Source organism: Antrostomus carolinensis, unplaced genomic scaffold (assembly GCF_000700745.2).
Source record: "Antrostomus carolinensis isolate BGI_N321 unplaced genomic scaffold, ASM70074v2 scaffold20264, whole genome shotgun sequence".
NCBI lineage: Eukaryota > Metazoa > Chordata > Aves > Caprimulgiformes > Caprimulgidae > Antrostomus > Antrostomus carolinensis.
Window position 1 is genome coordinate 6,519 of NW_010310352.1, and position 27,819 is coordinate 34,337.

Genomic DNA, 27,819 nt, shown 5'->3' on the forward strand with positions numbered 1-27,819 from the left:
GGGGGGAGGGTGATAGAGCAGGCTGTGTTTGGCTGCAAGCTGCAAGCAAAAGGGTGAATCCACCCAAACCACCACAGACAGATTAAAACTTTGAATTTAGTAAGGAACGCAGAAGACCCTTCAAAGTGTCTTAAAAAAATCTCTTTGTCTATTCCAATGTATATGACCTTATAATGCATTGGTTCATGTAGGCGTCACTAATTTCTTTGTGTTGAACTTGTGAGATAGTGCTGTATTGGTGGGTGCAGTGTGGCAGGACAGGTATGAATCTGCTGGTGTAGTTGCCTCTCTTTGAAATTACCTGATGTGATGCACACTTCTCCGCATCTCGTGATGTGGTTGCTGTGCAAACTCCTCTGTTTTGATGAGGGTTATACCTGCCCCAGCAGAAGCATTTTCCACTTCAGTGTGGGACAGTGCAGCTAGAGATAAGTGCACACCTGACAGGGTGCTTCACTTCTTTCATTATAAACTAACTGTGTTTGCTTTTTTAATGTTTGTTTGCTTGTTCATGTATATACAATAAATGTTTTTAAAATTTTGAGTCTGTAAACTATAAGATGCCCTGAACACAGCATAAAATATAGCTGTCACCAAGTTCTGTCTCAGTGAATATGTTTCTGTTCTGGGTTCACCTTAGGAAAAGCTTTCCAGGAGCTTCTTGCCAATTTTGAAAGAATCTTGTTTCTTCCAGATATAATTAAGAAACAAAGACCGTGTTTTCCCCGTTCTCCAAAAAATAAGTATCTACCATGTGTTCTAAATAGCTGTATCCATTAAAAACACAGTTGAGGCAAAGCTAGAAGTAGTCTAGTGAACTGCAAGTTTTGGATAAAACAAACCTTTTTCCGTGTCCTCTGGGGGGTTCTTTTGATTCCTACTCTGAGTGGCTTCTCAGGTGACTTCTTTTTCAGATCAGCTGTCTACCCCATTTCAGGCTTTACCTCATTTCTTTCTAATCACTTGCAAACCACTTTCTCCAGTAGGCCTTTTTCCAAAGTAAATAAAATAAGGCAGAGCCACAGATGAACAATAATATTTGATAATGACTTTCTTCTTATTTCCTGATATATGGTCATACATTGTAGAGTGGAAATAGCAGAGGAATAAGCCATTGGTATACTGGCACATAGAAATAGTTTGCCATTCTTATGCACCTGTATAAAAGGCAAGTGTGATGCTCAATATATATATTACACTTTTCCTCCCTTAGAGTGCTGCACAGGTTCCGGAGCTCTGTGTCCAAGTGAGATCAATTCAGAGTGATATTGGAATGACTGGGGAAAGCAGATAGCTACAAGGGGCTAAGCAGACTAACTAGTTTTAAGACAAAGCATGATAAATGTGTTAATGGAATTAGGTGACAGGGAACAGACCTCAATATAAGAATGGTCTTCAGTTCTTAATTTTTGTGTTCCTGAAATATTTCTGACAGGGTCCTGCTGTAACAGTTTCTCACAGAAAAGCAGGAGATCCAGATCCTGAAAACTAGGGGTTTTGATAGGATTCTCCTCCAACATAAGTGTGGGGTTTGGGTATTTCTTAGAGGGGAGGGTTAGGCAGATTAGTACAGAGTAAGTTGGTCTAATGGAATGTGTCAGCATCTTACTACGGTTCTTGAGCCTCTTTCATGTTCTGCACACAAATACTTCTGGGTAATTTTTACAAGAAAAGATTTTAAAAGATGCTAATTTCTGGCTTAACTAGTAAAATCACTTCATAAAACTCTTCCTATTAGCTTTATGGGAGTAGATTCAAACTAGCAATTTTACAAATATAGTCTGTAGTTATTTCTGTAGACTTTTATGGTTGCATCACCTTTATATTAGTTTCTTCTGTCTTGCTTCCCCCTTTGTCATAGGACTGAGGTTGTTTTCAAAGGAAATTTCCTTATTTCCTCCCTCCACCTCCATTTATTTACAGAAATGGCCATTTCTCTGCGGAAGAGCTTACTTCGGACTACGAAGGCGAGGATACTACAACAGAGAAGGACGTTACTGTATGATAGTGCTCATGGCTATGAGGAAGAATTGATAAAGAAGAAACTTCAGCAGTTTTCTGGTGGATCCATCAACCTTTCCAAAGAAGACAATGGCATTGGAATACTTGCTTTGAACAACCCAAAGCTAATGAATGCCTTTACAGGTAATAATTTGTTGATGGGATTGCTGGTTTATTGTTTTTCTCCGTCAGTTACCCATTTTAGCATTTTGCCTGAACAAAATAAAAAGCTATGTCTTACCGTTCCATAGTTAAAAGAAGGAAAGTTTAAGTGTTATTCAGATATGGAGCAAATGCCCACTCTTCTGCCTAGTAGCTTTGCCGTAAATGTCACAAGAATATAAGAAATTCTCAATGACACAGAGACTGTCTGGCAGAACATACCTGTCTCCTGTATTTTTAAATTTTTTTTCCAGTCAGCACAATTCTGCTACTGTGCTCTTTCTTGTATCTCCTTGCATTTTGTCTCTGCTGCTCTGGAAACATATAGGGTGTTTTTAGGGGCATGGGAAGATACTGTCTTTGTTTTGTAGGTAGTGTAGAAAGGGCGAGTTTACTTCTTTGTTCTTTATCTGAACCCTTCCCTGTAATTTAAGCTTCCCTAATTCGGTCTTTTCCAGTCATCGAAGCTGGCTTCCCTTTCTTTGTCATTTCCCTTATGTCTTAAATACCAATGACTAGTTAATTAAAGATCAGATGAGCTGGGTATTCTCAGCTGTTGCAGCTCAGGAAACTATTTAATATACTTCTACACTGGACAATACTTAGCTATCAAAACCGAGTGCCCTGTTTTATTAATCTTGAGAGGCTTTTAATCTCCACGATAGTTATACTTGCTGTCTCCTTTAAGCGTCTAGAGTATTCCCATTTATGCCATTCTCTTTAGACATAAGTGGCACAGGTTCAGGGTCTGCATCTGTCAGAACTTGAGCTGGCCATAAGCCTTTACCATAAGAATGCCTTTATCTCTTAGTATTTTGAAATGGATTCGTTTGTGTCATCTTGTTAATTTCTTTTTTGCTGTTCTATTTTCCTGCCCAGTTCTCACTGTTCCTTTGCTGTCAGCAAGTATATTTGCAACCCAGTAGCAAAGTGTTGAGCTGTTTAAATGGAGAATGCCAGTCTACTCCTTCCACTAGTGATTGTTAGCTGAAAAGAAGAGAACCCAACTGAACAACAGAATTAGTGGTAATGCACCTAGCTGTCTCTGCAGTTTTTCTTTTGTTTCCCTTTAAAAGCTCATGTATATAGTTATTACCTAACTTGAGAAGGTGTAGCCAAAAGATGTTAGCATGGAGACTGTCCTTCTGAATGCCTCTGTGTCAGCATACATGTTGTTATACAGTCATAGTCGCATTGTTGTTTCCTCTTTTTTCTACACATTGATTTTTATTTTTGACTGAAAATAGAGCTGTGCAAGGTACAGCTTGTGGTCTGCGTGTTCTTAGCTTATTTGTTGTGGAAGTTGAAAGGGGCGTGAGAAGTGAGAGGCAAGAGCAGAAGGAGAAAGAACAGATAAAGCCCAGTCTGCTGTGGAGATCACATGTAATACAAGTCAAATTGCTTAAACTGAACTTTCACAGAAACTTACAACTATGTTCTCTGTTTTCTGAGTGCCTGGCAGAGGGGGCTCAGAACTGATTTGTTTAAGTGCTGAGCAGTCACAGCTGCTATTTAGGTCACTAGTAGTTGTGCTTTCAGTATACAAAGTGCTATATAATGTTAATGTACTGAAATAATATCACACATCTCAAGTTGAACACCTAAAATTAGCAGATATTTTCTCTCTGGCTCAGTTAGTGGTCTGTAAAATAATGTCTTCTCTCCTCATAAGACTGCTGTGAAAATAAATTATTAGTGTATGTGAATTAGATTCTCTAGAAGCAAAGAGGAGCTACAAAAACCCATGGGGAAATTAATAGTTCTGTCTTTGTTGCAGACCCTGATTAGCACAGAGCAAATGAGCCATGGGATCAGGCAGTTCTGTTTTACAGTAGTGTGTAGAGTCCTGTAGAGAGCAGTGCTCCATTTTGCTCAGTAATAGCCCCAACAATTTGCTTTGGAAAATCTTACTATGATAGTTCAAGAGATTACTGATTCTTTCTACTGTGCACCTCTGCCAGAGACTTTTGTTGTTATTGGAGGGAGAGTAGAAGCAAAACCATGCTGGCCCCTTGGCCGCTGTGCTGTATGGTATGGCATATTTATTTATACTGCTCTTCATTTCATCTTAACGTTACTGTCTGTAAGCCGTGGTTGCTGAGGAACTAGCCAGCACTTGATCCTTTTCATTTTATTGAGTATAAAGTAATAACCTTCAGGAGAAGTATGAAAAGGGAAGAGCTGTGCAACCCTTAAATTCCCCCAGCAATGGTTGCCCCCTGGTTGGCTTCATCAGCCAGAGCCTGTAGATAACCCTCCTCTAATAAATTCTGTTGATTCTGTGTCTTAGAGCTTCTGGATAGCGGGAGATGTGAATTTATATATACATGTACGCTTCCTTTAGAAAGCTGCAAAACATCATTAAACTGTTGAGAGAAATCCTATTTGCCAGGCATTTACTTTACACAGCAGCTTTTTATCTCAAAGGAATTATGTTTATTCTAAGCTTGAGCAACTCATGGAACCAAAAGCAGAACAAAATTGTTGGCAAATTGCTAATGGGCAATGTGGAGGTTGTTATGCCTTTTTTTCTCTTCTTAATTGGAAACTGATAGCCACCTGTTTGAAATGGTCTCTTTGGAAACAAATGCTAATAAAGTCAGTGTAAGCTTGGTGGAATCAATTTCAGCAGCCCAACCTCTCTCTGAACTAAAGTTGAACTTAATTTAAAAGAGAAGGAAGCCAGCCTGCAGGAACTAGATAATAATGGTGATAATTTTATTTGCTAGAATTGACTTTAAGGCATTTATTCTCAGATTATAATTAAGATGCAAACAAATTTTTATTCCAACTAGATTTAGTTCTGTGAAGAGCATAAACTTACTGGTATCAAATACTGAAGGACCGAGACTGGCAGAATGAGGATTTGCTTTACTATTGTGTCCTCATCATTATATCAAATGTCATAGACTGTGTCTGTAGGTAAAATAATAGTTCATTGTTGTCAGTAATGGAAGGATCCTCTCCCAGGAGGATGGAACAGGCTCTGTCCAGTGTATCTTGTCCCCCGCTGTTACATGTAACTGGCTCATAGGGTTTCTTTTGATAACTCAATTTTTTCAGTTAACTAGATTTTTGGCTCATAATACTCTGTGGAAGGACTCTTGCAGTGCCTCACTCCTTGATTATGAAAAGCACCACAAACTGGTTGTGCTGCATCTTGGCTCTGGTAAAGCTTGGATGCCAGCCCAAGTACCTTTTTTGTAAGAGAACTTGGGAAATATACAAAAAATGAAATCCATGGATTCGATGCACACCTGTTTAAAGAACAGCATTTGCATAAAAGTCATTGTTGAGTGTACTGTCAGGCTGGGAGAGCATTCCAGGTGAAGACCCACACAAATCTCACTAGGCCTAGTTCTGCTCAGTATTTTCATTCACAGCTTGAATGATGGAATATAAGGTGAGCTGCTGAAATTGTCAGATGACCCCAAATTGGGAGAACTTGCAAGAAGATGATTATTTGGAGCAGAGGAGTGGAATTCAAAGTGGTCTTTATTAACTACTACAAAGAGCTCAAGATCAACAAAGTGAAATTCAATGAAAGCAAATGTAATGTACAACACACAAAAAGCATGACCAAACTATAAATACAGAAGGGAAAGGATAAAACCAATAAAACTGCTGGGATTTGTTAGAGGATCATAGTCTGGACCTAACAGTGGCAAAAAAATCTAATGTAATTCTGCTATATAATACATAATGTCCACTTAATTATTGCCCTCCTCAGCAACATAAGCAAAATGTTCTATTTCAGTGGCTGAGACCAAGCCTAAGGCAGAAGTGCTTGGTTGAGAATTCGCTCTTAACCTGGTGCTGGGAAGCTTACGTCACAAGGAACTACAAGGAAAATGAGCAAGAAGGAAAAAAAAATTCTGCCATGTGAGGGTGGCTGCTAACAGGAAATTTCAGAACAGGATGAGCTCTGTGTATGCAGGCATAGGGTCAAAAACACAACACTCCTGGCAGAAAAGGAGAGAGTCCTTGAGGTTATTAATCTAAAGCACATTTCTAGCTGAGGAAGGTAGGCCTGTCCATCTAAATTCTTGTCAAAGGAGGATAAAGCAGAGAGTATCATCAGCCTGTAGTAGGCTGCTTTCTGAAATTAGTTTCTGTAAATGTTTTCTCTTACAAATATAATTGAATGTGAGTCATAGGCATTCACAGAGGAAGAGCTTTAAGTAAAAGCTCAGCTGGTGTGGAAGATGCTGCAGTCTAGGATGAGCTCTAGAAACAGGAGTTTGTAGAGTTCCATATCATGAAGGGTACTGATGTGAACATATTAAGCTAGAAGTAGAAAGCTACTACTGTATAATCCATACATTTGGAGCCTAGGATATTCTTTGTAAAGGAGCCTTTCTAGAAGGATACCAGGGAGGGAATTGAAGATCGTTTAGAATGATCTTATTTCTTTTTCTTGTCCTTTTAAAAGATAAAAGGTACTTTGCTCCTATTTTCAAATATATCTTTATTTTCTTTTGGATGAACACTTGTAAATGTTTTTGGCCCCCAACGTAGTGTGCTCTTCAGCCTTTTTTTGAATCTTAATTCACATTGACTGGTCTTACCTTGAGCCCAGCTTGCACATGATTCTTTTCTGCACTCACCAGCACTTCAGGCAGGGTGAAATGACAGTAACATCAAAATGACTAGATGGACAGATCTGGGTACATACATATATAAGTTCCTGTGTCCTGAATGTGTGCAAACAAGAGTAAATCAGGTAGGGTTTATGCTTGCCTCCTTGATTTTTTTTTTTTTTTTTTTTTTGTGAGTGTAACACAAATTGCAGAATATGCTTCAGACTTTCAGGAAGTTCATCTTTGAGAAAAAACCGTATGTCAGTGCTTATGTGTGGGATTTAAGGTAATGCTTTCTGTTGTGTTTCTAAGCCATCACTTAATAACTTGGTATTGGTGTTGAAAAATGTTATGTAAAACATAGTGGTGACAATAAATTCCTGTTAAAAATTTTGCTTCTCCCTTTTTGTGACAGGCACTATGATGCTAGAACTCCAGGAGAGGGTAACTGAACTGGAAAACTGGAAAGATGGCAAAGGCCTTATCATCTATGGTGCAGGGAACACCTTTTGCTCAGGATCTGATTTGAATGCTGTCAAAGCAATATGCAACTCCCAGGCAAGTAGTGATACTAATTAAGTTTTTGAAGAAAAATCAGCTTGCTGATATTCTGAGGTCCCTTTCAGGCAGATGTGTTGCATTAGGCTTGTGCTGCAATTTTACATGCAAGTCACAGAATAGAGCTTTTAATAGTTAAAAAAATGCTGGCAGACCCTTTAAGCCATGGCTTAAGTGTTGCTGTAATTGATTCATAATACTGAATTCCTACATTACATATTCTTTTTAGCCTTTTCTTTTAAAAATGTCATTTCAGTTTCTCAGAGCAGTATTTAGTGAATTTACACATCAAATAATCTATGCTTCAGTAGTTTGAACTTTAAAAGCAGATACAAGTAATCATTTCTCATATATTATACAGTCAAAACCAAATTTAAGCAGCATGGCTGCTATTACAGAAGTTTTTCAAGTTTGTCAAAACAGCTTTGACTTGCAAAAAATAGATGGATGGATGCAGTTCTTGTGCTGTAGAGCTTTGACACTGATCTTGTAGTCCAGTCAGGTGAGTCATGTGTAACTATGTGTCTAAAGAGGTCAAGATTTGGCAGTTTTTCACTCACACCAGCCTATCTTGACATTTTTCACATATGCTGTTATTCTTTCTATGGGTTAATATGTGGTTCTTGGCAATGTGTGAAATAGGACTTTGTCAGCTGCTTGGGAAGGGACTTTCCTGTGCTGCTCTTGTGTCCTGGTTTGCAGTTGAGGTAACTGGCAGCCTGGTACTTGTTTGTGTCCATTTCAAGTTTCAGGATTTGCCCATGCGAATTAATTTTAATTGAATGATCCAGTAAGAACATCAACTCAAAAACTGATTAATCTGATATTTGTCTTTAGTGATGATTTGTTTCTGTTGATGAAACTAAATAACAGAGAAACCACAATGGCTTAAATATTTCTGGCCTGATAAAATAAATAGGATGGTCAAGCTTTCAAAAGGTGCAGGAGGCTTTGTTTCCTTTGTGGAACACCCTGAGAGGTATGCTTTGCTTAATATGGAGACACCATGCTTTATAGATAGAATTGTTCTTTGAGGAATTTTCATTTCGACACTTTATAAGCACTGGTCATCTTAGAAATAAAGATGGATCTATGATTTGGGATTTTTAATTTTTTTTTTTTTAATCTGAAATTTTCAGCTTATTTTAGCATGATAACAACAGAAAAGGAGCTGAAACCAAGCATGGGCCAGTTCTTTTCTTATCTGCAGTCTAGACTTTCCTTCAGAGTTCTGCATTCAGTAATTCTCAGTGATTCTGCTGCCATACTCTCTTGGACATTTAGTATTCTGTCTATATATTTATACAAATTACTTGGAGCCATTGCAGTGGCAGAGAGGGCTCTTGTAAGGATTAGGGCCCATAATAGATATATACTGGGCAGAACGAAATGTCTAGGTATCAATTATACCTTTGTTGAAAATTATCTGGAAAGAATCTAAATCTCATGCTAGTGCTGAAATATGAGTCTTAAGAGTCACCAGAAATGATCCAAGAATAGTTAAACATTGTTGGTTTTGATTTCCTTGTGAGAGTTCAAACTATTTATCCAGAACTGAGAGTTGCTTTACAATAGCCAACTCCTAAACCCTGTTTGATGGGATTTAATAGTCTTTATTAAATAAAGCTTTAATAGAATAAGGAATAGCATTTGCTGTTCTCTAGTCTGGCAGAACTCTGTTCTCTAACTCACTGCAGATGAGAGTTTTGTCTGGTTTCAGGTTAAAAGAGCATTAGGTTTTCTGTCCACAGGCATCCCTAAGACAAAAAAAAAAGGGAGTAGCTTCCTGCCTGAACTGTTATGTTTTCCCTTTAAATTTTTACAAGGCTGCTTTAGCCCATAGCTTTTATTAATTACAGAAGACACTTCTATTTTACTCAACTTGTTGGTTGAGGGGAGATTGTATTTTTCATAATCTACAATATAGTTTGCCTTTCCCCGTGGTGCAGGAAAGGCAGAACAGTGGCCAAGAACACTGAAGGATTTTCGTGCCCCCTAATGGCTCCTCCTCCTCTTCCTCTTTATCCTCTTTCTTCCCTGTTCTGTTGTTCATAATTCTGAAACAAACCCAGGTCCCCTGCCTGCTCGTCTTTGGCGAGTGCTAAGTTTGCATGACCAAATCACAGAAGGCAAATTAATAGTGCAATTAAAAAAGAAAAAAAAAAAAAAATTTTTTATTTTTCCTCTGGCTTTGTAAGGCTGGTTCCCAAGAGCAATAACCTCATTCTGGAATGAGACTTGAAGAGCTGAGAGGAAGGAGGCATGGAGGAGAATTTCACTTTCCTTGGTCCCCATCTAGAAGCCTTAGGACAGAGGTGCCTGAGCAGTAAGCTGTGGAGGGGGGACTTCTGAGCGGTTAGAGATGGTCTGTAAATACTTTTCTATCTGTAGTGAAAGTGGACTCTAAGCTCTTGCAGAAAATAGAGCCAGGGGTACGATTTTATACTTTAGGAAGGTGACTTTCTTCTTCCCTGCCTCCCCTGTCCCTGCTGCAAACTGTTAATCCATTTATTCTATATGTAGTGCATACTGTATTTCACCTCACTTTCTGCTTGTTAATTTTCTTCTTATTCCAGTATTAGAGCTAAAAATGTGATTATTCCACTAGACTCCAGTAAACACCTCTCTTACTCAGATAAAATACTCTGACTGGTAGCCTTATTTTTCTTATCAGGAAGGTTTGAGGGGTATGTTGGCCAGGACACAAATAATTGTGATTTTTTTTTTCAGTGGGTTTTCTGTGCAGGCATTTTTTTCCATGTGGTACACAGCAGTCTCTCTACCACCTGAGAATATGAAGACCTTTCTTTTTGTCTGCTCATTCATAACTGTGTTCATCAAACTGGTCTGTTCTGGCATTAATCTTTCATTACCATTTTGGTATGAATTCAGACAACCAATTTGAATGCAAGGACTCTGCTGTGATGAAGTGAAAAAATTACTTTCTCTGAAGAGCTTTTTTTGCAGCTTGATCCTGATGGCAGTATTATGGGAATGGTGCAAGTCCATGTCTGGTATCTTGTATGTTTGTGTAGGTTTTGAACTTTTCTTCCTGATTAGAAGTGCTGAGACAGCTATAATGAAGGATTTGATTGTTCTTTAATTTGGAATGGAAATGTTGCTACTGGTCTTAATGGATGTAGGAGGTTGGTACAGTGATAAATAAAAGCCCCTTTGCAAAGCAAGGTGTGCTGAATTTTTCAAGCAGGCCTTTAATGTAATGAAACTGAATTCACTCCTTCCTGTGTAGCAATTGTTGTGGCAGCTTGTGTCTGCCAGAGATCTGTCCCTAAACATCACCATGATGCTGGTTGGCGTTGGGCAGAGTAGGTCTTGGGGACACATGAATAAATGGACAATAAATCAACTGAAGTTGACCTACTGTTATTTCAAGGTCCTATTCCAAGATGTACTGAAGACTTACTGCATATCTTTTCTTTCCCTGAGGTATGAGTCAGAAGATTTTAATTAAGGCAGATCCTTTAACTTGCCAACCCCTGTAAAACTGTGTTTTAGAAATTAGTAAAAGCCAATAAAGAAATGTTTGTTCTTCTTCCTACCATTTGGGGTTTTTTTAGGGTTTGTTTTTTTGTTTGTTTGGTTGGTTTTTTGAAGGCATGTTGAAATTGTTACTGTTTTTTGGTTTTTTTTTACTTCTACAGTGTCCAATTTTAAATTATTAAAATTTTTTAAATTCTGGATTAAATGGCACGTGTGTAATTCAGTGTATGCTGTTCAGTATATATATGAACGTGGTCATACTGGATCATTTAGCCCAGTCACTTGTCAAGTTCCTGGTCAATACTGGATGCCTGATAAAGAATATAAGGACAGGGAAGGCAGATGGATAATGATTTTGCTTTAAAATATTCTCTTAGTCCCCAGCAATTTGTGATTTAAGACTTCTAGAGCTAGAGATGTTACTTTGTATTTAATAAACTTTTGTCCATTTTTCTGTCATGGGTTAATCTAGTTGTTCGTGAATTCCTGGAGTCTTTTAGAGGTTGCAGTGCCCAAATGCAAAGTGTTTCATAGTTTAACTACATGTTGCAAGAAGAAATATTTGTTTTGAACCTAACAGCAACTGATTTTATTTGGAGCCCTTTAGGTCTTGTACTGGAAGAGAAAGGAACAATTGTTCCCTATTCACTATTGTTTGCAAGCTGATGTAAAACATAAAGGAGGAGGGAAATAACTGTATCTTGTCTAAACTTTATGGATTTGAAACAGTAAAAAGTATGCAGTGCTTTGTGGTCCCATACAGACTTTTAAAACTTGGCTTTATGGCTGTTTGTCTGGGAGCAAGAAGAGAAAATTAAGAGGAAAGGACATAAAATTTCACATCATAGAAATTCAGTATTGCAATTACTTTAACAGTGGCTTAATTATAACTGAAATTCGTATAAATTTATTGACTTGTGTGTGGTGTTTTTGGTTTTTGTTTTGTTTTAACCTGATCTATATCAGGTTTTCTGTTTGTGCGTAGTGGAGTTGGGGTGGAATTCGGGCAAGATTAACTAAAGAGAAAAAACTGAGCTAGAGTAGATGTAATGAATACTCCTGCCTGCTCCATCTATGTGTTTAATTACTTCACTTTAGGATCACTTAACATTTTTTTAATTTCCTATTCTTTGTAGGATGGGATGAATATGTGCATGTTTATGCAAAATACCTTAACCAGACTTATGAGGTAATATATTTTATTTATTCCTCATTATGAAGTAATTAAAAGGATTGGAATATGTTTTGGCTAACTCTTAACCAGGATGTTTACAGTTAAATACATAGTTTTAAGTATGCAATTTTGAATCCCAGACCTTATATTCACATATGTTAATCAGGTAGGTATTTATGGATTTAAATTAGATGTTGACATTTTGCAACTATTAGACTTTCTAGGGACTGGAAGAAAAAAAAGCCTTATAGCCTTATATGTGGAGGACCAGGAGATACCTAGAGTTAAGGAAATCTAGGCCTTCAAAGTTTCAGAAGCTGACTTCTGTAACTCAGTAGAAATTGGTAGCTCTTAAAAAACAAGCAGGGCCAGCTTATGCAGCCTACGCAGGTAACATTTATTTAATATATTTATTTAATCTTCCCACTTCATAAGGGAAATGTATTCAGTTCTACCATCTGGTACTTCTGAAAAACATTTTTTTTCCTTTCCTTTAGACATAGCTTCCCTTAAGAAATCACATTTCTATTAAACTCATGTGTGGTAGAGTCTGTCTTTTTTCTGCTCAGAGCTCTTTGAAGAGAAATATTATTTGTTTTCAAATAATCTATGTGAGAAAGTGTTATGAGTTAACAGTATTCTGTAAAACTGCCCAGGAGATTGAAGACTTAGTAGAAGTAGTAGTATAAGGAATTCTCAGGAACAGAATTAGAATCCATTTGTATAAGTTGGTTTCCACATCATCAAAACTGATGGGGCAAAACAAAGAGGAGGAAGATGTATGAAGATTAAACCCTCACCTCAGGTGTCTTGACTTAGAGTACTTTGAAGCTGTGGTTCAGGGAGAGCACTGAACTGCTGTACAGGGGCACCTGTTGTAGATGGGATTAATCTCCCTCAGAGGGAGCTGACTGTGATCCTGGAGGGGATGCCTCAAATGGGTCAGTGTGGGTGTAGGGGACTTGGACCTATATCTCTGGCTCCTTATAGACCATAGGAATAATGAGGTTACCGTCTTGCGGTGGGTTCACTTGTGCCATGTATTATATGAAGTGTGTTGCAGATGGGAACTGAACTTGGGCCATAAGAAATTGTTGGTGCTTCTGTTAAAGCAACACCAAACATGTGGTCATGATTGGGAGGCTGACTTCTGAATGTGGTTTCAAAACTGCTTAAAGAGTTAACTGTCTCTTGATAGTACAAGATGAAACAGCTGTATCAGAATGCAAAGTCTGGGACTAACCAGTTGTGTTAATTTCTTAGGGAACTTGGCTTATCCTAAATCAGTGACTGTTCATTAGTATCCATTTCACAACAGCAGTGGGGAAAGAGGTTCTCCCTACATACTCTTTCTTCCCTCTGTCCTTTGAATTACCTTGAACATGATTAAATACCTCGAGCATGATTAAATATATAACACCATCAAAGGTAACAGATTGTTGCTATCCTCAAAGGATGGTTTTGTCATCCAAAAAAAGTTTGATAGTGACAGAGATGGTAGCACTCTGAAGAAACTGCTGAAGGTGTCATGCTCAATCTCATTATTTTTAGATAACCCAGCCATGCAGTTCTTCATGTCCCTTTCTACTGCTTTCTGTAGTGTAGTGGCTCAGTGTAGGGTCGTGTGTCACTGTCCTGTCTCTACTTGCAGATAGTCCTTCTGTGTATCATTTTTATCATGTATTTTTCATAACATTGTAGATGGTCTTCTCTACTTTGATTTGATATACCTGTCTTGTGGTTTCATTTTGGGATTCCATATTAATTATGGAATAATCATTTTAGCATAAGTGGAATTAGTATTGTGCTACTTACCCACAAAGATGTAGTTATTTGAATGAGTTGGAACTGTATATTTTTCTGATCTTTTACTGTAGAGATGGTTTGTTTGAATCCTTTTGTAAATTCTGGAAGACTAAAAGCATGAATTTTGGTTACAAAACTCTCTTGTGTAGATTGCCTTTGATCAGCGTGGCACTAGTCCAAGGAAAAGCTGTTGGAGGAGGAGCAGAACTTACCACGGCATGTGATTTCAGGTAAGATCAACAATTTGAGTAGCTGTCATGTTGGGTCAGTGATTTAATGACTGTACCTATGAAATGTGGGAATCTTGAGGTACCACTTTTATCAGGAGTCAGGTCCCTGAATTACAAGGCATTAGGAACTGGGCTTTGTCAACCAACTTTGGAGGAAAAAAAGTTTGGGTTTCCTGATAGCAGAGAGGAAAGGTTATTTACTCTCAGGTTATACTGTCAGAGTCACTGTATAAAATAAGAGCAGTGAGGAGCTTTAGCAGCCCTGTGTGTCACAGGCCAAGTGAGTCCAACTTCTCGCTCCTGAGTGAGATGTAGAACTGCGAAGTTGCATATCCCCGTATGTCTCGTTATGTGGCTGTTACAAGTAAAAATAAATAAATAAACCTCTCCATTAGCCTAGTATTTCCTGTTCTGTGTTTATTACTTTTAACATAATTTTGTGCTGTACAGTTTTTGAAACAAGAGTTTGAGGTGCAGAGTAAAGTGAATGAGGTTCTGTCCCTGCTTTGTTTTTGTTTGTTGTTTTTTTTTTCCATGCAGGTGCAGGGATTTGCCAGCATGAAACAACTAATAAAAAACAGAGGGCTTTAATTAAAGAGGCTGAATGCAGAACAGGAACTGGATGAAACTGAAATAATAAAATGTCACTTTATTTAAACAGCTGCTAATGTGCAAACAGCCTACAGATGTAACAGGATAAGCACTGCACGCAGCCTCTCTGAAAGTGAGGAGCTTTTAGTGAAGTCTTTATCTAGGAGAAGAAAATGTGCTCTTTAAGATGGCCTTGGTGCCTGAAGTGTGAAAGGAATTATCCATAACAAGCTGAAAGTACTTACATTCAATAGTAATGTAAGTTATTAAGCAAAATCAACTAGAGGATTACACTGCTGCTCCAGGTACCAGGAACAGGCTTTGGCTAGAGGAGATGGTATCTGCATTGTCTGAGCCACTTGGAAGCAATCCTCCTTTGCTTCGAAACTAGATGTGGATGGATCTTTCTTCATGTCTACACAGCACCTGGTGAACTGGAACCCCAGCTCTGGCCTCTGGGTACAGGCTGTGTTATAAATACCTGTAAAGATGCAGAGAGGTGCCGTGTTTGACAGCTGCAGCGCTGACAGGAGAATGCACCTGGGAGACTTAGCAGACCTTTCTGTATCTGTGAGTCCAGTGACAGAAAGTGAATCCTGTTAAGCCTAAATAGGAGTTTAGGAAATGTGAACATAATGAAATGGAAATCTTCTGGCTTTCTAAAATACATACTCTACTTTTACTCCAGCTATGTTGTTTGACACACTGTGTAATTATAGTCATTGTCAAGTAGCTCTTATTTGCATGAATTGGGCAGCTGCAATTCCTCTGATGTGCTGCCATAATTTTCATAATAACTACAGCTGTTGATCCATCTTCCATTACTTTCTAACACACCCATCCAGTGCAGCTAAAGAATAGCAATTCAGGAGCAGCAAATGGGACTTAATTAATAACAACAACAAGATAGAGAAACATACTCTGTGCTGCTATTACTCCTGAATTTGAGAATTTTAATATGGGGGGGACAAAATCCAAGTTTTTTGAGGACTTTTTGTAGATATTAGTGGAACAGGTATTCTTTCCTGAGTCACTAGATGACAAAAGAGGAACTTGAGAACAGAAATTGGAGGTTTGTTTTCATCCTTGAATAAAATGTTTGGACATTTTATTTTATTTTTTAAGAACAGAATGAGTGAGTTGTGGCTACTTTTAATTCTAAATTTTCAAATCCACTTCTGGTTTTCACAGATAACATGTAAACTAACAAAGTGCTTGGTATTGGCCTGAAATATTTTCTTATTTTTATGTCTGCCAGATTGTACTCCATTAACTATACTGATATTGTTGAAGTGATTCACTTGAACCAAAATGGTTTACATACCTTCTCTGAAACTGCTCTGGCAGTATGATGCACATCTCTACTGAAGCAGAGGTGTGGACAAATCCAATTTTAAAATAGCTGAGGTGGTGTAAGATATTACTGATGTATACTTCCAGTGGCAGTTCTTGAGGCTAATTGTCTCTTAATCTGTTTTAAGACAGCTCATGTAAAATTGGATTAGGGAGGGCTTGCATGAACTCTGGCACATTTATTGGTGACATAAGGGCAGTGGTGAAAAGTGAAAGCATCTTAGGTCACTCCACCTTTGATCTGGAGGAAGATGGCTTCTCAAAACATCTTATTTGATCTTAACTGCTTTATGGATTGGTGATAAAAAAAAAAAAAAAAAGTCATTGTCCAGATAAGTGCAAGGTAATTAAAATCCTTTCAGACTTTTTCTGATATGAAAATTGGGAAGCCTTCTGACATTGTAATTATTTATCTCAATTATTTCTGTAAAACTGGATAATGTAAAACCATACATGTATGAAACTTGTTTGGGAAGCTGAGCTTTTTAGTACAGTTTCAAGAAACCTAGACTTTTTTCAGTGTGCCACAGTTGACTGTTCTCTCTGAGGCTCGTGGGTTCCGCTGCCAAATGTCAGTATATTTTGCAGTTCTGCATAACATTGCAACTTTTTCAGTGAAGTGCACAAAATGACAGTGATATTGGATTCAGTGATGGAATTTTGCAAAAAATCAAAATGAAGTACCTGTTTTGAGTTCACTGTATGCAGAGACTTGTGCAAGTGTTTCTTATACTTGCACAATGCTTGAAGTTAAGGAGAACTGTTTTGGCAGGGTTGGGTGAGGAATTTGGACAAGAGTTGTAGTGGGTTGTTGGGCAATAAACTAACAGTTAGATACGGGGCAGAGACAGTTTGGTGATGAATCTGTTTGTGCAGTTATCATGAACACAGTAATCCCTGAGCACAGTAGCTGCACTGTCAACCAATAGCCAGGAAAACTAACTGAATTCTAAGCTGTCATCTTCTATTTCACATTGGGGCCTTCGAGAAATCTTGTTGGGGTGATGTCTCTGTAGGTCTTTTAGCACATCTAGAACTTTGAAAATTTGGTCCTACATCACTTGGCAAATGGATTTCTATTGTACCTTGGTGCTTCTGAAAAATACAGTTTCTTGCCCTCTAACCCCATTTTCCTTTCTAATGCTACTGTGGTTCAAATAGAGGTGTGCCACTGCCATGTGAATCCCATTTAAAAGGTGGTGTCTCCAGGCAGAGGATGGGAGTGTAAAGATGTAAAGCTACCCATTTCTCTTACCACTGACCTCAGAATGCACTCATAGGTAGAGGCAGCAGTATTCTCCTTTTCTTCAGCTGTCATTGATGTTGCACAAATTGCAAAGGGCCAGTTTCATTGCTCTTCTTAGTGCTGCGCAGCATCCTGCTTTGTAAAAAGCACCATTGATTTAAAGAGGTATTTCCTTTCCAAGCAGACTTCTGTCTTGTATTTCTAGGAATGGCAGAATCAAGCTTTTAATGAGGGAAGAAGCTTATGCTAATAATACTGCATTGATATCAAACTGTCCTTGCTGCCTTTTGTGAAATAGGTAGGCATGCTGAGTATTGCTTTTTAAGGTGTTAGGCATGTTCCATAAGATGCCTAATAAGACATATAATGAAATGCACTGTTATTGAATGGCTTTTGTGTGTGTTCTTGTGGTGACTTGTGTTTATTTACTTTTAGAAGCCTGCATTTAGTGCAATAAATGTAATTTCTATGAAATGAAAGGAGCAGAAGGTAATATAACCAGTACATAGATGTAGGCCCACTATGACTAACTTTTCAGTTGATGCTCCTTTAAAAGAAGTGGGGGAGGAAGGCTGTAGAGACATTAGTATTCTACAGTAAGCTTTTCCAAGAATAGATTTCAGAACGTTGGAGCACGGCACACTAGTTTCTTTGGAAATATTTCACTGTATGCAAGGATTTTGGCTTTCAGTTTTATCAGGAGGAGCTTTTAGGTGCACAAGATGCTGCTGTTTGAAATAAGGGTGCCTCAGTACCTAGTAGCTCTTTTCACTGGGCAGAGCATATATGAGTGTACAGGATGGGCTTCACATATTCTTGAGTTCTTGCAAAGTCCAGGCTGACAAAGCACTTTTCATTAGATGTGACTCCATAACGTTGCTGCACATCATCAGGACAAGAATCAGTAGCCAAATCTGAGAGTGGGTTATCACAGCATCAGATGCTTGCTATGTCCCATAAATAATTTTTTTAAACTATGTAAATTTTTCCTCTCTAATATCTATGTGTGTGTGTATATATAAATATAAAATGTAAAACCTCCTTGAAATCAGTTGGCAATTTTAGAATTCCATTGCAGTCATGCATCACTTCACATTTTTAGAGCCCTGGGCAGTTTGTTAGTAGAATTTTCTGGTGAATTTTCAGAGAGATGGATTATTGTTTTAGAAGTTTCACATTGCCTGCCTTTAAGAAGGCTGTTCTTATTTTTGACCTGGCACATTTGACATCTGGTTAAGTAATCACAGCACTGCTAGAAATGGACTTGAGAGCGTATATTTTAGGGCTTGTATTTATGGACTGGTATTGGGTTTTTTTCTTATTACCAGTTTTCATTTGGGTTTGAATTTCAAGTGTTTACAATCTTCCAGGCAGAGGACTTTTTACATAGTCTACAATTCAAATTTACCACTGTTTGATTTTAGTGCAGATGTAAATAACAGCCACACAGCATGAATTTGAGTTGATGTTTTCTTTCTGAGGTTACCTTTTTGTAGGGTTTTACTTAATTCCAAGGTTTGGGGTTGGTTTGGTTGATTAGTTTTTGTTTTGTTTTGTTTTCTTCTTTGGGAGGCTGAACCATCTTATCCTGAGTGAATGAGATTTTTGCTACCAGCATGTGTCTACATTTTTAGATCACTTCAGCCATGCAGTCTTACATCCTTTCTGTTGAACAGTCCTGGCTGCAGCTGATTCTGTGCTGCACAGTAATAATAAAAAGAGATAGCTCAGATAATAGAAAACTTAGGTAAGACAGATTTTAGGGAAGGCAGAGCTGGATATATGCTAGGCTGTCAGTAGGCTGTAGAGAAGCATTCAAGGTTCAAGGAGAATTACTTTAGGAAGAGTACAAATGTACTGAAATTGTCCATGTTTGCATCTGTGAAGTGACTAATCCCAGTTTAGATTAACTAAATGCAGGTATTTGAGTTTGACACTCCATTGCTGATCTTCACTACCAAAATAATGTTTTAAATATATATAATCAGATAGCTCCACAAGTTGGTTAATATGAAGTCTGAGAAGCACTTATGTATTCCAGTCTGCTGATTCTGAGGTGGGATTATGTTGAGCTGTGGCATCACAAGAAGGACAGACTGCCTGAGCATCTCACCTTGATGTAGGAGGAGGGTTCCCAGCTCACTGCTTACCTCGGGTTGCCAGGCACCAGTGAAGATGCCTGTATGAGTTAATTGTCTCACTAAAAAGCAACAGAAAGCCCAGATACTTCCTGTTCTTACAGTTAGTTAGTGGTTTGTAAAGGGGTATAGTACTGGCTAGAGCCAATGTAAAGGAGGAGATGATAAAGAACAGGAGGGGAAATACAATCTTCTCCTTTTGGCTCTAGGGAGCTGTTAGGTAGTGTCAGTTTCCCCTGAAGCCACAGCTTTCAACTGCCTAACTTTGCACTGAATCAGCTTCTAGAGCCTGTCTTCCAGAGTCCCTGTTACCCAGCTCGTTTCTCAGTCCTGTCACGTGGTATTGAAGGACTACGAATAGAAGAATTCTTCTTCTCTTTATCACTCCAAGTAGCAATATAGTTGACATTGTAGATATCTGGAGGGTAGTCATCCACATGAGAGTTACTGTTCATTGAAATGTTCCCCACATTACTCCATATCCTTTTGTTTTTGCAAGTGTAAGCAGGCATTGCTGTGTGGATCTCAGCCTACTTTCATTGTAAACATTGCCCTCCCAATTGCAGCTTCCAGTCTTCCCCTTCACCCCCCATTTCTTTTTTTCTCCTCTAATCCAAAGCAACCCAATGTCATAGTAAAGATTTGCAGCCTTGTAGGCTGGACCTCTGTGTTCCTGTTGCTTCCAAACTTACCCGAAACAAGACAGCAGACTGTTTGAACCTTTAAACCTTGGTGGCTTTAGCTTCTTACTTCCTCCTGGATTCTGTAATGAGTAGGAAATGAATTGCTACTGCTGTAAGTCAGCAGTCACAGTAAGAATAAATCAAATTATAAATTCTTATGTTAAATAAATTTCTATTGTGCTTAAACTGTTGTAGGTGTAAGAACTTCTGCTGTATCCATGGTCTGTTACTAGGTGTTATCCTCCTGTTCTGTTTTGTGTGCTGGTGTGTTCATATTCATAAACAAAAAGCAAATATATAGACTGAGGAAAAACCAATTTCAATTATTGTGGATTTATATGTGTGTGAGAGAGAAAGACTGTAAATAAAAGAGATACCAGGGGGAGTTATACTTTGGGTGATAAGAGAGTTGCTTACACTTTTAGATATATTTGTGGAGGATCTGTTATAGTTTGCTGAAAATGTGCCTATTTCTTGTCCAGCTAGTCTGAACATACCATCAGTTAGTGATCTGAAGCTGGCTTTAATTCCCCATCAGTATAACTAATGAGCTATATTAAAAAGCAAAGAGGTGAAGAAGCGAAGTTACTGTTTTAATGTAGAATTTTAATGTTAAATGTTCTATTCCACTTATGCCTTTTTTTGAGCTATGACATGTGCTTCCCCCCGCTCCCCCCAAAAAAAAGAAAAAGCTGACATATCTGGAAAACTTAAAACTTAGGTCACAGCCACTGTGATAATTTTAAAAAAACCTACAACCCTCAGCATTTTTTGTTTGAGATTATTAACCTGGTGTCCTGACCAAATGACAACGTTTCATTATAATTTAATCACCAGTGATTTCAAGTAAGTGTGTGATCTCTCTTTGCTTTAGTCAGAAACTGTTGTGTAGGATGTGCAAATGCAGCATCAGTAGCATTGCATGCAGAGACAGCTGAATTTCAAAGTGTCTTGTTACTTTCGGTCTTGCAAAGGGTTGTTAGTGTGATGTTACAACATGTTTTAAATCCTTTAGTGCTGTGGGTTGCAGAAATGTGATATATCAAATCCATCATAAAGTATTAGAGCAACTCGAACCTTGCATCTTTTAGGGATGATGTCAAGAAATGCTCTTCCTTTCCAGCTGGCTGAGTTCGGGCGGATGAGGTGATCTTTGCCTTTTTGACATTTTAGATGTCAAGCTCTGAGCCAGAGTGCTGGGAAGCTCCGCCTCCCCTTTCTGTATCAGCAGCAGAGATGAGCAAAGAATATGACTGAAATGTTCCTGCTTTAGGAGACTCTTGAATCTGGTCCTGGAGAATTTTGTTCTGTTTTCTTTGGTCTTGATAAACATATATGATGGAAATAAAGATGTGGGAAACTGAGGTAATAAACACGAATGTAAATGCACATAATTTAAAAATACAATATTTTCAGTTTGAAAACAAGCTCCAGTGTGCTGTTTTCATTTCTAGAGGAGTACTGGCATTCAGATTTGACTAAAATTAATTTCAATTATCAAACACCTTTACCTCCAAGTGGTCTTTTTTGTCAAAGAATCTGGTAAAATATTACAGGACCTTATGGAAATTTTTGCTTTAGTCTAAAAGGCATGTCTGTTGTTGAAAATGCTTGCTTGAATGAAATCCAAATAGCTGTAGTTCCTTTTTTTGGAAGGAAAGACTCATGTAACATTTTAGATTTCCAGCATGAGTAATTTTTATGTGAGCATTATTTTGGCATTCACTCACTTGTGTATTTAGACTTTGGCAGCCTGTAAAGAACAGCCAAAACCTGCTTCATGGGTAAGACCCAAGTGCTATGTCAAGATGAGAACTACTCTGAAAATAATTGTATGGTAACGGAGGTTGCAGTGTGCCTGTGCTTGGGACCCACTGACACCAGGGCAACAGAAATAAAGTGATAGCTGGGAAGCAGAAGAGGAGGAGAGTGTTAGTAAGACATCGGTTGTTAGCAGTGGAGGAGAAATGGAGTGGTACCCCGTGGATGGCTGTTGTACACCTGCGGGTGGAAAGGAGGATCCAGGTGCCACATTTTGAGTGATGGGGCCTTAGTCCCACTTTATGGCTCTGGTGATCTGCGCCGTTTCAGAGTTTATACTGCACACTTCAGAGGAATTATAGCCCCATTGCTGTAACTATCTGTTAGATTCTCTCTTCTTTGTGCTTGTAAAATGTAGTATGAGCCACGTGTGCTTTCATAAGCCTTTGTAAAGCCACACTGCTCCTTCTCCGCATGTGCATGTGGGGTATGGTCAAGCAGATCCAAGGCAGCACCCACGGACAGGGGAGTTGTTATTGCTAACTGTGTAATTGTAAAAAGTCACTGTTTTCTCCACTTGGGAAGAAAGGCCTTTTAATTTACTCATTCTGGTGTTTTCTGGGTCTCCTTGGCTCAGGCACGAGGTGGGGATGAGGGAACGGTGTGCAGCTCACACAGCTTTTACATCACATCGCAGCTTGATGCATGCATGCAGCATGCACTGCATTGCATGGCGATGGTGGGGGGCTGCACAAGCCCCCTGGCCACCCCGCTCCCCATCTCTGCAGCCCCCCTGCATGGTGCTGCCCACCTCCCAGCACCCACAGCCCATTGTGGAGGGTGAGTACCCCAGGCTGCAAGAACCCTCTGTGAGCATCGTGTGTGGACCTCAAGAAGTATCAGCCTGGGAAATGGCTTTGCAGTTTGACCAAGTAATTTTCTTTCCTGTCTGTTTATTGAAAAACAACTGGGGAAAAAAAAAAAAGGCTCACCTTACTTCCTTTAATACTGCTTGTAGAGTTTTAATCTGTCATGCTTTTTTGGGCCCCACTTCTTGCCCTGTGATCTGTCATCTAATTCAATTTCTTGTTCCTGCTACAGAAAAAGTCCTTCTATAATTTCCAATATTCTGCTGCATTTATCCCTTTTAGATGAAATGTAGCTTTTTATAGCATGCTTTTCTCTCTTTGGCTGCTGTGAAGCCACAGGCGAGAAAGTGTCAGCCTGAGGTAAGGAATTAGTCTTAAAACCTTTAATCCAGGTCTGCTGGGTGAACTTCCATCTATAGCTGACTTCTGTGAGATTCAGATTTGGAATGAGATTGGAAGAGCTGTCAGTGTGGATGGCAGCCAGTGTGACAGGGAGCATCACCTGCAGGAGACTTTTGAGGCACCCTACCAACCTGGGTTTGTTTGAGGCTGTCCTACTTCCCTTGCAGGGTATTAGTGACCACTTCTTTCCCTGTGTTTCATAGAATCATAGAATGGTTTGGGTTGGAAGGGACCTTAAAGATCATCTAGTTCCAACCCCCCTGCCATCAGCAGGGACACCTTCCACTAGACCAGGTTGCTCAAAGCCTCATCCAACCTGGCCTTAAACACTTCCAGGGAGGGGGCATCTACAACTTCCTTGGGCAACCTGTTCCAGTGTCTGACCACCCTCACAGTGAAGAACTTCTTCCTAATATCTATTCTAAACCTCCCCTCTTTCAGTTTAAAGCCATTACCCCTTGTTCTGTCATTACCTGCCTTTGTAAAAAGTCCCTCCCCAGCTTTCTTGTAGACCCCCACATAATCCCTCTCTGAAATTAACAGTCCTTCTGTCCCTCTTTTAGCCACTCTCCTTTGATCACACAAGTTCTTAAGAAATAAAGCTTTTTCCATCTCTCTAGTCATTCTTGTGCAGTCATGTTTACCCCAGTTTCAGTCTGGGTCTTGACAGATCACAGGGAGTGTTCTCTGCTGCTCTACCATGCTCCTTTTTGCTGCTGATAGGCCATTTCTTAACAGTCCAGACTTTGTTATTGATACTGGTTTTTGAGGCATGCAGATTTCTGTATCTGCCTATTATAATTTAACTCCTCTTATAAAAAAGATCTTTTTCTAGCAACAATATTATTTTTGAGCTTCTTCCTTGGAGTGGCTTCCTCTGAAATTGGTAATCTTGCAACCTGTTGCAGGTGACTCTGTTCCTTTTGGAGGCTTATCTTAATTGAATGTCGCTATGTTTGGGCAGTAAGTGGTCAAGTTATCCACACCTTAAGCTCCTGTTTATTGTTGGAGACCATATTCCTTCTAAAATGGCTCATGTCTATTTGACAGTTTCTGCTCTGATGTCCCTGTATTCCATCTCTGCCTCCAACTCTTCTCTTGTTACTCTATCTTCCCTTTTTTTGATCTAGGACTCCACTTTTCAGAATTTTAGCATAAACCAAATGTTTTGTCTCTAGATGAAAATATGACTTTGTCAGTCTTTCTTCTGCATTTCATTTGACTCCTGGTGATGTGAGAAAGCATTGTAGAGTCACGTTATAAATGGTTGTTTTTAAGGCTTCCTTTGAAGAGCACATCTTGCATTGTTTAGGTCCATCTGCTCCCCTCTGGAAAGTGGTCTGGGGTTTCCTAGTCAATCTGGAAGAACATTAACTCTTGCTCAAGAAAATACATCTGTAATTAGGGTCTATTTTTGTATCAGATTTTGACCCCAATTCTTAGGGCTCCGTAAAATGCATTGGAACATCTGACCAGAAGGCAGCAAAGAAAGGTGGTAAAGGCAACATGTGCGAGGGAGATGTGAGTTGTTTTCTCCTAGGCTACTTTATGTAAACCCTGATTCTTAGCTTTTGTTGCGAGTGGGGGGAAAATGGATGTACTAAGAGTATTACAAAATAATTCAGTAACTATAAATAAATTACCATGTAATCTGTAAGGCAGTTTGAAAAGAGCTGTGAGAAAAGTCAGCTCTTGTGTTGGTGAGATTTCTTAGGCTGGCATCAAGCCTACTCCTTTGACACTGAGTTTTAGAGCGTGCCTGGAACACTCTGTACTTGGGAGGTTCAGTAGGTTTTTTAAATTTTGGTTCTTGGGTATCATTTTAACTCATTTAAACCTCAAGTAAAGAAGGCTTATTGTTTTGTTTCATTTTAGTCACTGAAAGGATTAGAGAGGGCTGACTTTGTGATGGGCTTATTAAATGGTAGCTGGACCTACCATTGCATTCCTGTACTAAAGGTTACTGTGCACAGTCTTCTCTTACCCTACTGAAACTTGGGATTGCAGAGCCGCTTCATGCAATTGTGAGATTAAAGGTCACAAACAGGAGAGATCATTAATGTGCACAGTCTTCTCTTACTCTACTGAAATTTGGGATTGCAGAGCCGCTTCATGCAATTGTGTCTACAATATGCACAAGGGACATAGTTTCCCCAAACTCTCTTAAACCATTTTGTCTTCATTTTTATATTATTTAGTGGTTACCATTTAGGCATCTGTCAAGTGAATATTTGTGACTAAAGGAACTTCAGAAAGAGCAAAGGTTTAGGGGGTCGTTTTTATGATGCAAGTCTGCATGGACTATCACCAAAAGCGTGTAGGACAAATTCTTAGTTTTATTGGTTTTACAGTATTTAAATTTGGAAGTCTCGCTTTGATTTGCCAGAGCTCTGAAGCAGCAATTGCTGAATCTTTCTCTGCATAGGGCAGAAACGTGAGGGGCTCTCAAAGACAGAAGAGATATGGGAGAGGAGCAGGGGGGAATTAATAGTAGCAAGCTGTGCTGGGGAAGTGCAGAGCAGTCATGGCTGGCTGATATTCACTGCATTGTTATAGTCTGAAAATCTGCTAAATATAATTAGCAAGGAGTTATTTATTAAATGTCTAATTAGGGCTTTTTGATCCTTTAAAGCCTATCCAGTTAATCAAGTGAGATTGAAAGATAAGTGAAATTATGATTAACTCTTCTCAGAATGAACCCACTTGCTAATATTTTCAGAGAATTAGGGGGTTTTTTTGGTGATAGAGGGTGTAGTAAGCTAAATTTCAGAAAAATCTTTAGCTGTTTTGTCTAGATAATACCTTTACAGAGTACCTAGGTAATTATTTGATGGTGTAGTGATAAAGAGACTGACGAGACTGCACTCAATAGGCAGAGATGGATTAATTAGTCCCAGCTTGCTTTTTGGAGGAGACTGTCTTGCTCTTGAGAGTCTAATTCTAACAGCATCTGTCATGAAAATTGAAGTAAGGACTGGAAACTGCTCATCAGCAGTCTTGCTGACTAGCTAAATTATTTTAGTGTAGTACTGCATATTTCTTCTGCAGAATATTCTTCCCACGGTACCTTGCTGCTTCAGAATTCTTTTTTTTTTTTTTTTTTTTTTCAAAAATAACTGGTTAATGCAGTTGTTGTTTTAAGGTGAGTTTCTGCAATAATTATGAAAGGCTTGTGTGTTGGAATATTGAACAAGGCTAGAACTAGGGTTTTTTTAATTAAAAATAAAACCCCATATACTCTGAAATTAAATACTGGTGAAAGTATTCATAGCCCTTTCAGTAAGATTTATGGTCCTAAGAATATTTTGAGAGACTAAATACTTACACAAGACAATTTGTTACTATTAGAACACAATGTTGTCTTGTAATTACTATCAGTATGTAGGTTTCCAGGTTAGATCTCCCTGGGTATGAGCTGGAGCATTAACTTTGGTCAGTATTCTTCATTTCAGGCTTTCTGTGGCTTTGTGAGTATGTCAAGGCAGTGGGTTGTGTTCAGGTCTTGTTGTCAAGGCTATAGTCAGAAACTACTTTTGATCTTAAAAGATTCTGGAGAAGGTAAGGATGAGTTCTGCAGCAAATTGCCAAGGAGCATTCATATATGAGGCCTCAGGAATTTGTGTCTTAATGCTAAGGAAGTTCTGTAGTTTCTTACATGTGCGTTAACATCTGTCCGTGCATGGTGGAGAGAATAGTTTTTAGATGTATTAAATGGGAAGGTACATGATCTCTGGTGTATCTTTCTGACTCTTATGATTTGGAACGCAGATATCAGAGGTGGATTGAGCACTAGGTACGTGTTAGAACTTGCAGGGCCAACTGCCATGCTAAAGAAAATGGGGCAAAGGCAGCTAGCCTGGAGGTTTCCAAACCACAGCACGTGGTACATGAATCGTTGAAGGTAGTGTGAAGTTACAGCCGTGCTTGACTACTTGTGCAGTGGTCCTTGCCCAAGCTTCAGGCTAACAGCACCTGGAGTTCAAATTAATTGCTCCTTACAGCTTGCAGGGCTGCCACTTGCCAGGGCCAGACCCCTTGGCATCCCTGTCTGAGCCAAAGAACTGAAGTTCCAGAGTTGGCTGGCTGCATTTGCAGCAAAGGAGCTGGAGGCATCAGAGGAAACCACCAGGGCTTGGGGTTTTTGGGCAAGGCAAGTGCCCCCAGCATGTGCATCAGCCACTGATTATAGCTTTGCTCAACCCTTTTGTGATGTAGGAAGAGCTTTATCCTGCTGTTGGCTGAAGACCCTTTCACATGCTTGCATCTCCTCAGGCACAGATGGACCTTGATTTTCATGTGCCATGGTGGAGATCCCAGCTATTCAGATCCTATAGTTGTACTGGACTCTAGGTGCCTATGGCAATGCTTTTGCCTCCAATGAAAGATTCAAGGTGACTTCTCTCTTTTATGGAAATGCCTTCACATCCAGCTACCCACTTCTACCTCATCTAAACAGTTGTGTTTCAGCCATGCACTTTAAAGCTTTTATTTTCTTTCTTTTTTTTGTTGTTTTCCCCCACAAAGCCAGAGATATAGTGTGCTGCCTAGAAGATATTATCTGATTTGTGTAGTGCGCTGGACCAACCTGAAATAAAAGACTTAAGTTTAATCACAAATCAGGGCTCTTGGACAGATAATGGAACAGGTAGCTTAGTTCTTATTCTGATGCTGTAAATTCAACAATCACAACTCTCCCTTGCTTTATTTGAACTTATTGTAACAACCTGGTTGACTAGAAATATCCTGTCTGTTGCATGTGTTCAG

The 27,819-nt window shown here is 39.0% G+C and overlaps 1 protein-coding gene across 1 annotated transcript in view; it reads left to right on the forward strand.

The window, feature by feature from the left end:
* The first annotated feature begins 1,918 nt into the window (after nt 1-1,918).
* The window catches only part of ECHDC1 (ethylmalonyl-CoA decarboxylase 1), a 31,741-nt gene continuing 5,840 nt past the window's right edge, over nt 1,919-27,819 (forward strand). The window contains exons 1-4 of the mRNA XM_010166403.2: nt 1,919-2,145; nt 7,159-7,301; nt 11,939-11,991; nt 13,932-14,012. Coding sequence (XP_010164705.1) covers nt 1,926-2,145; nt 7,159-7,301; nt 11,939-11,991; nt 13,932-14,012 — 497 coding nt within the window. The 5' untranslated portion in view covers nt 1,919-1,925. The remainder of the gene's footprint in view (nt 2,146-7,158; nt 7,302-11,938; nt 11,992-13,931; nt 14,013-27,819) is intronic.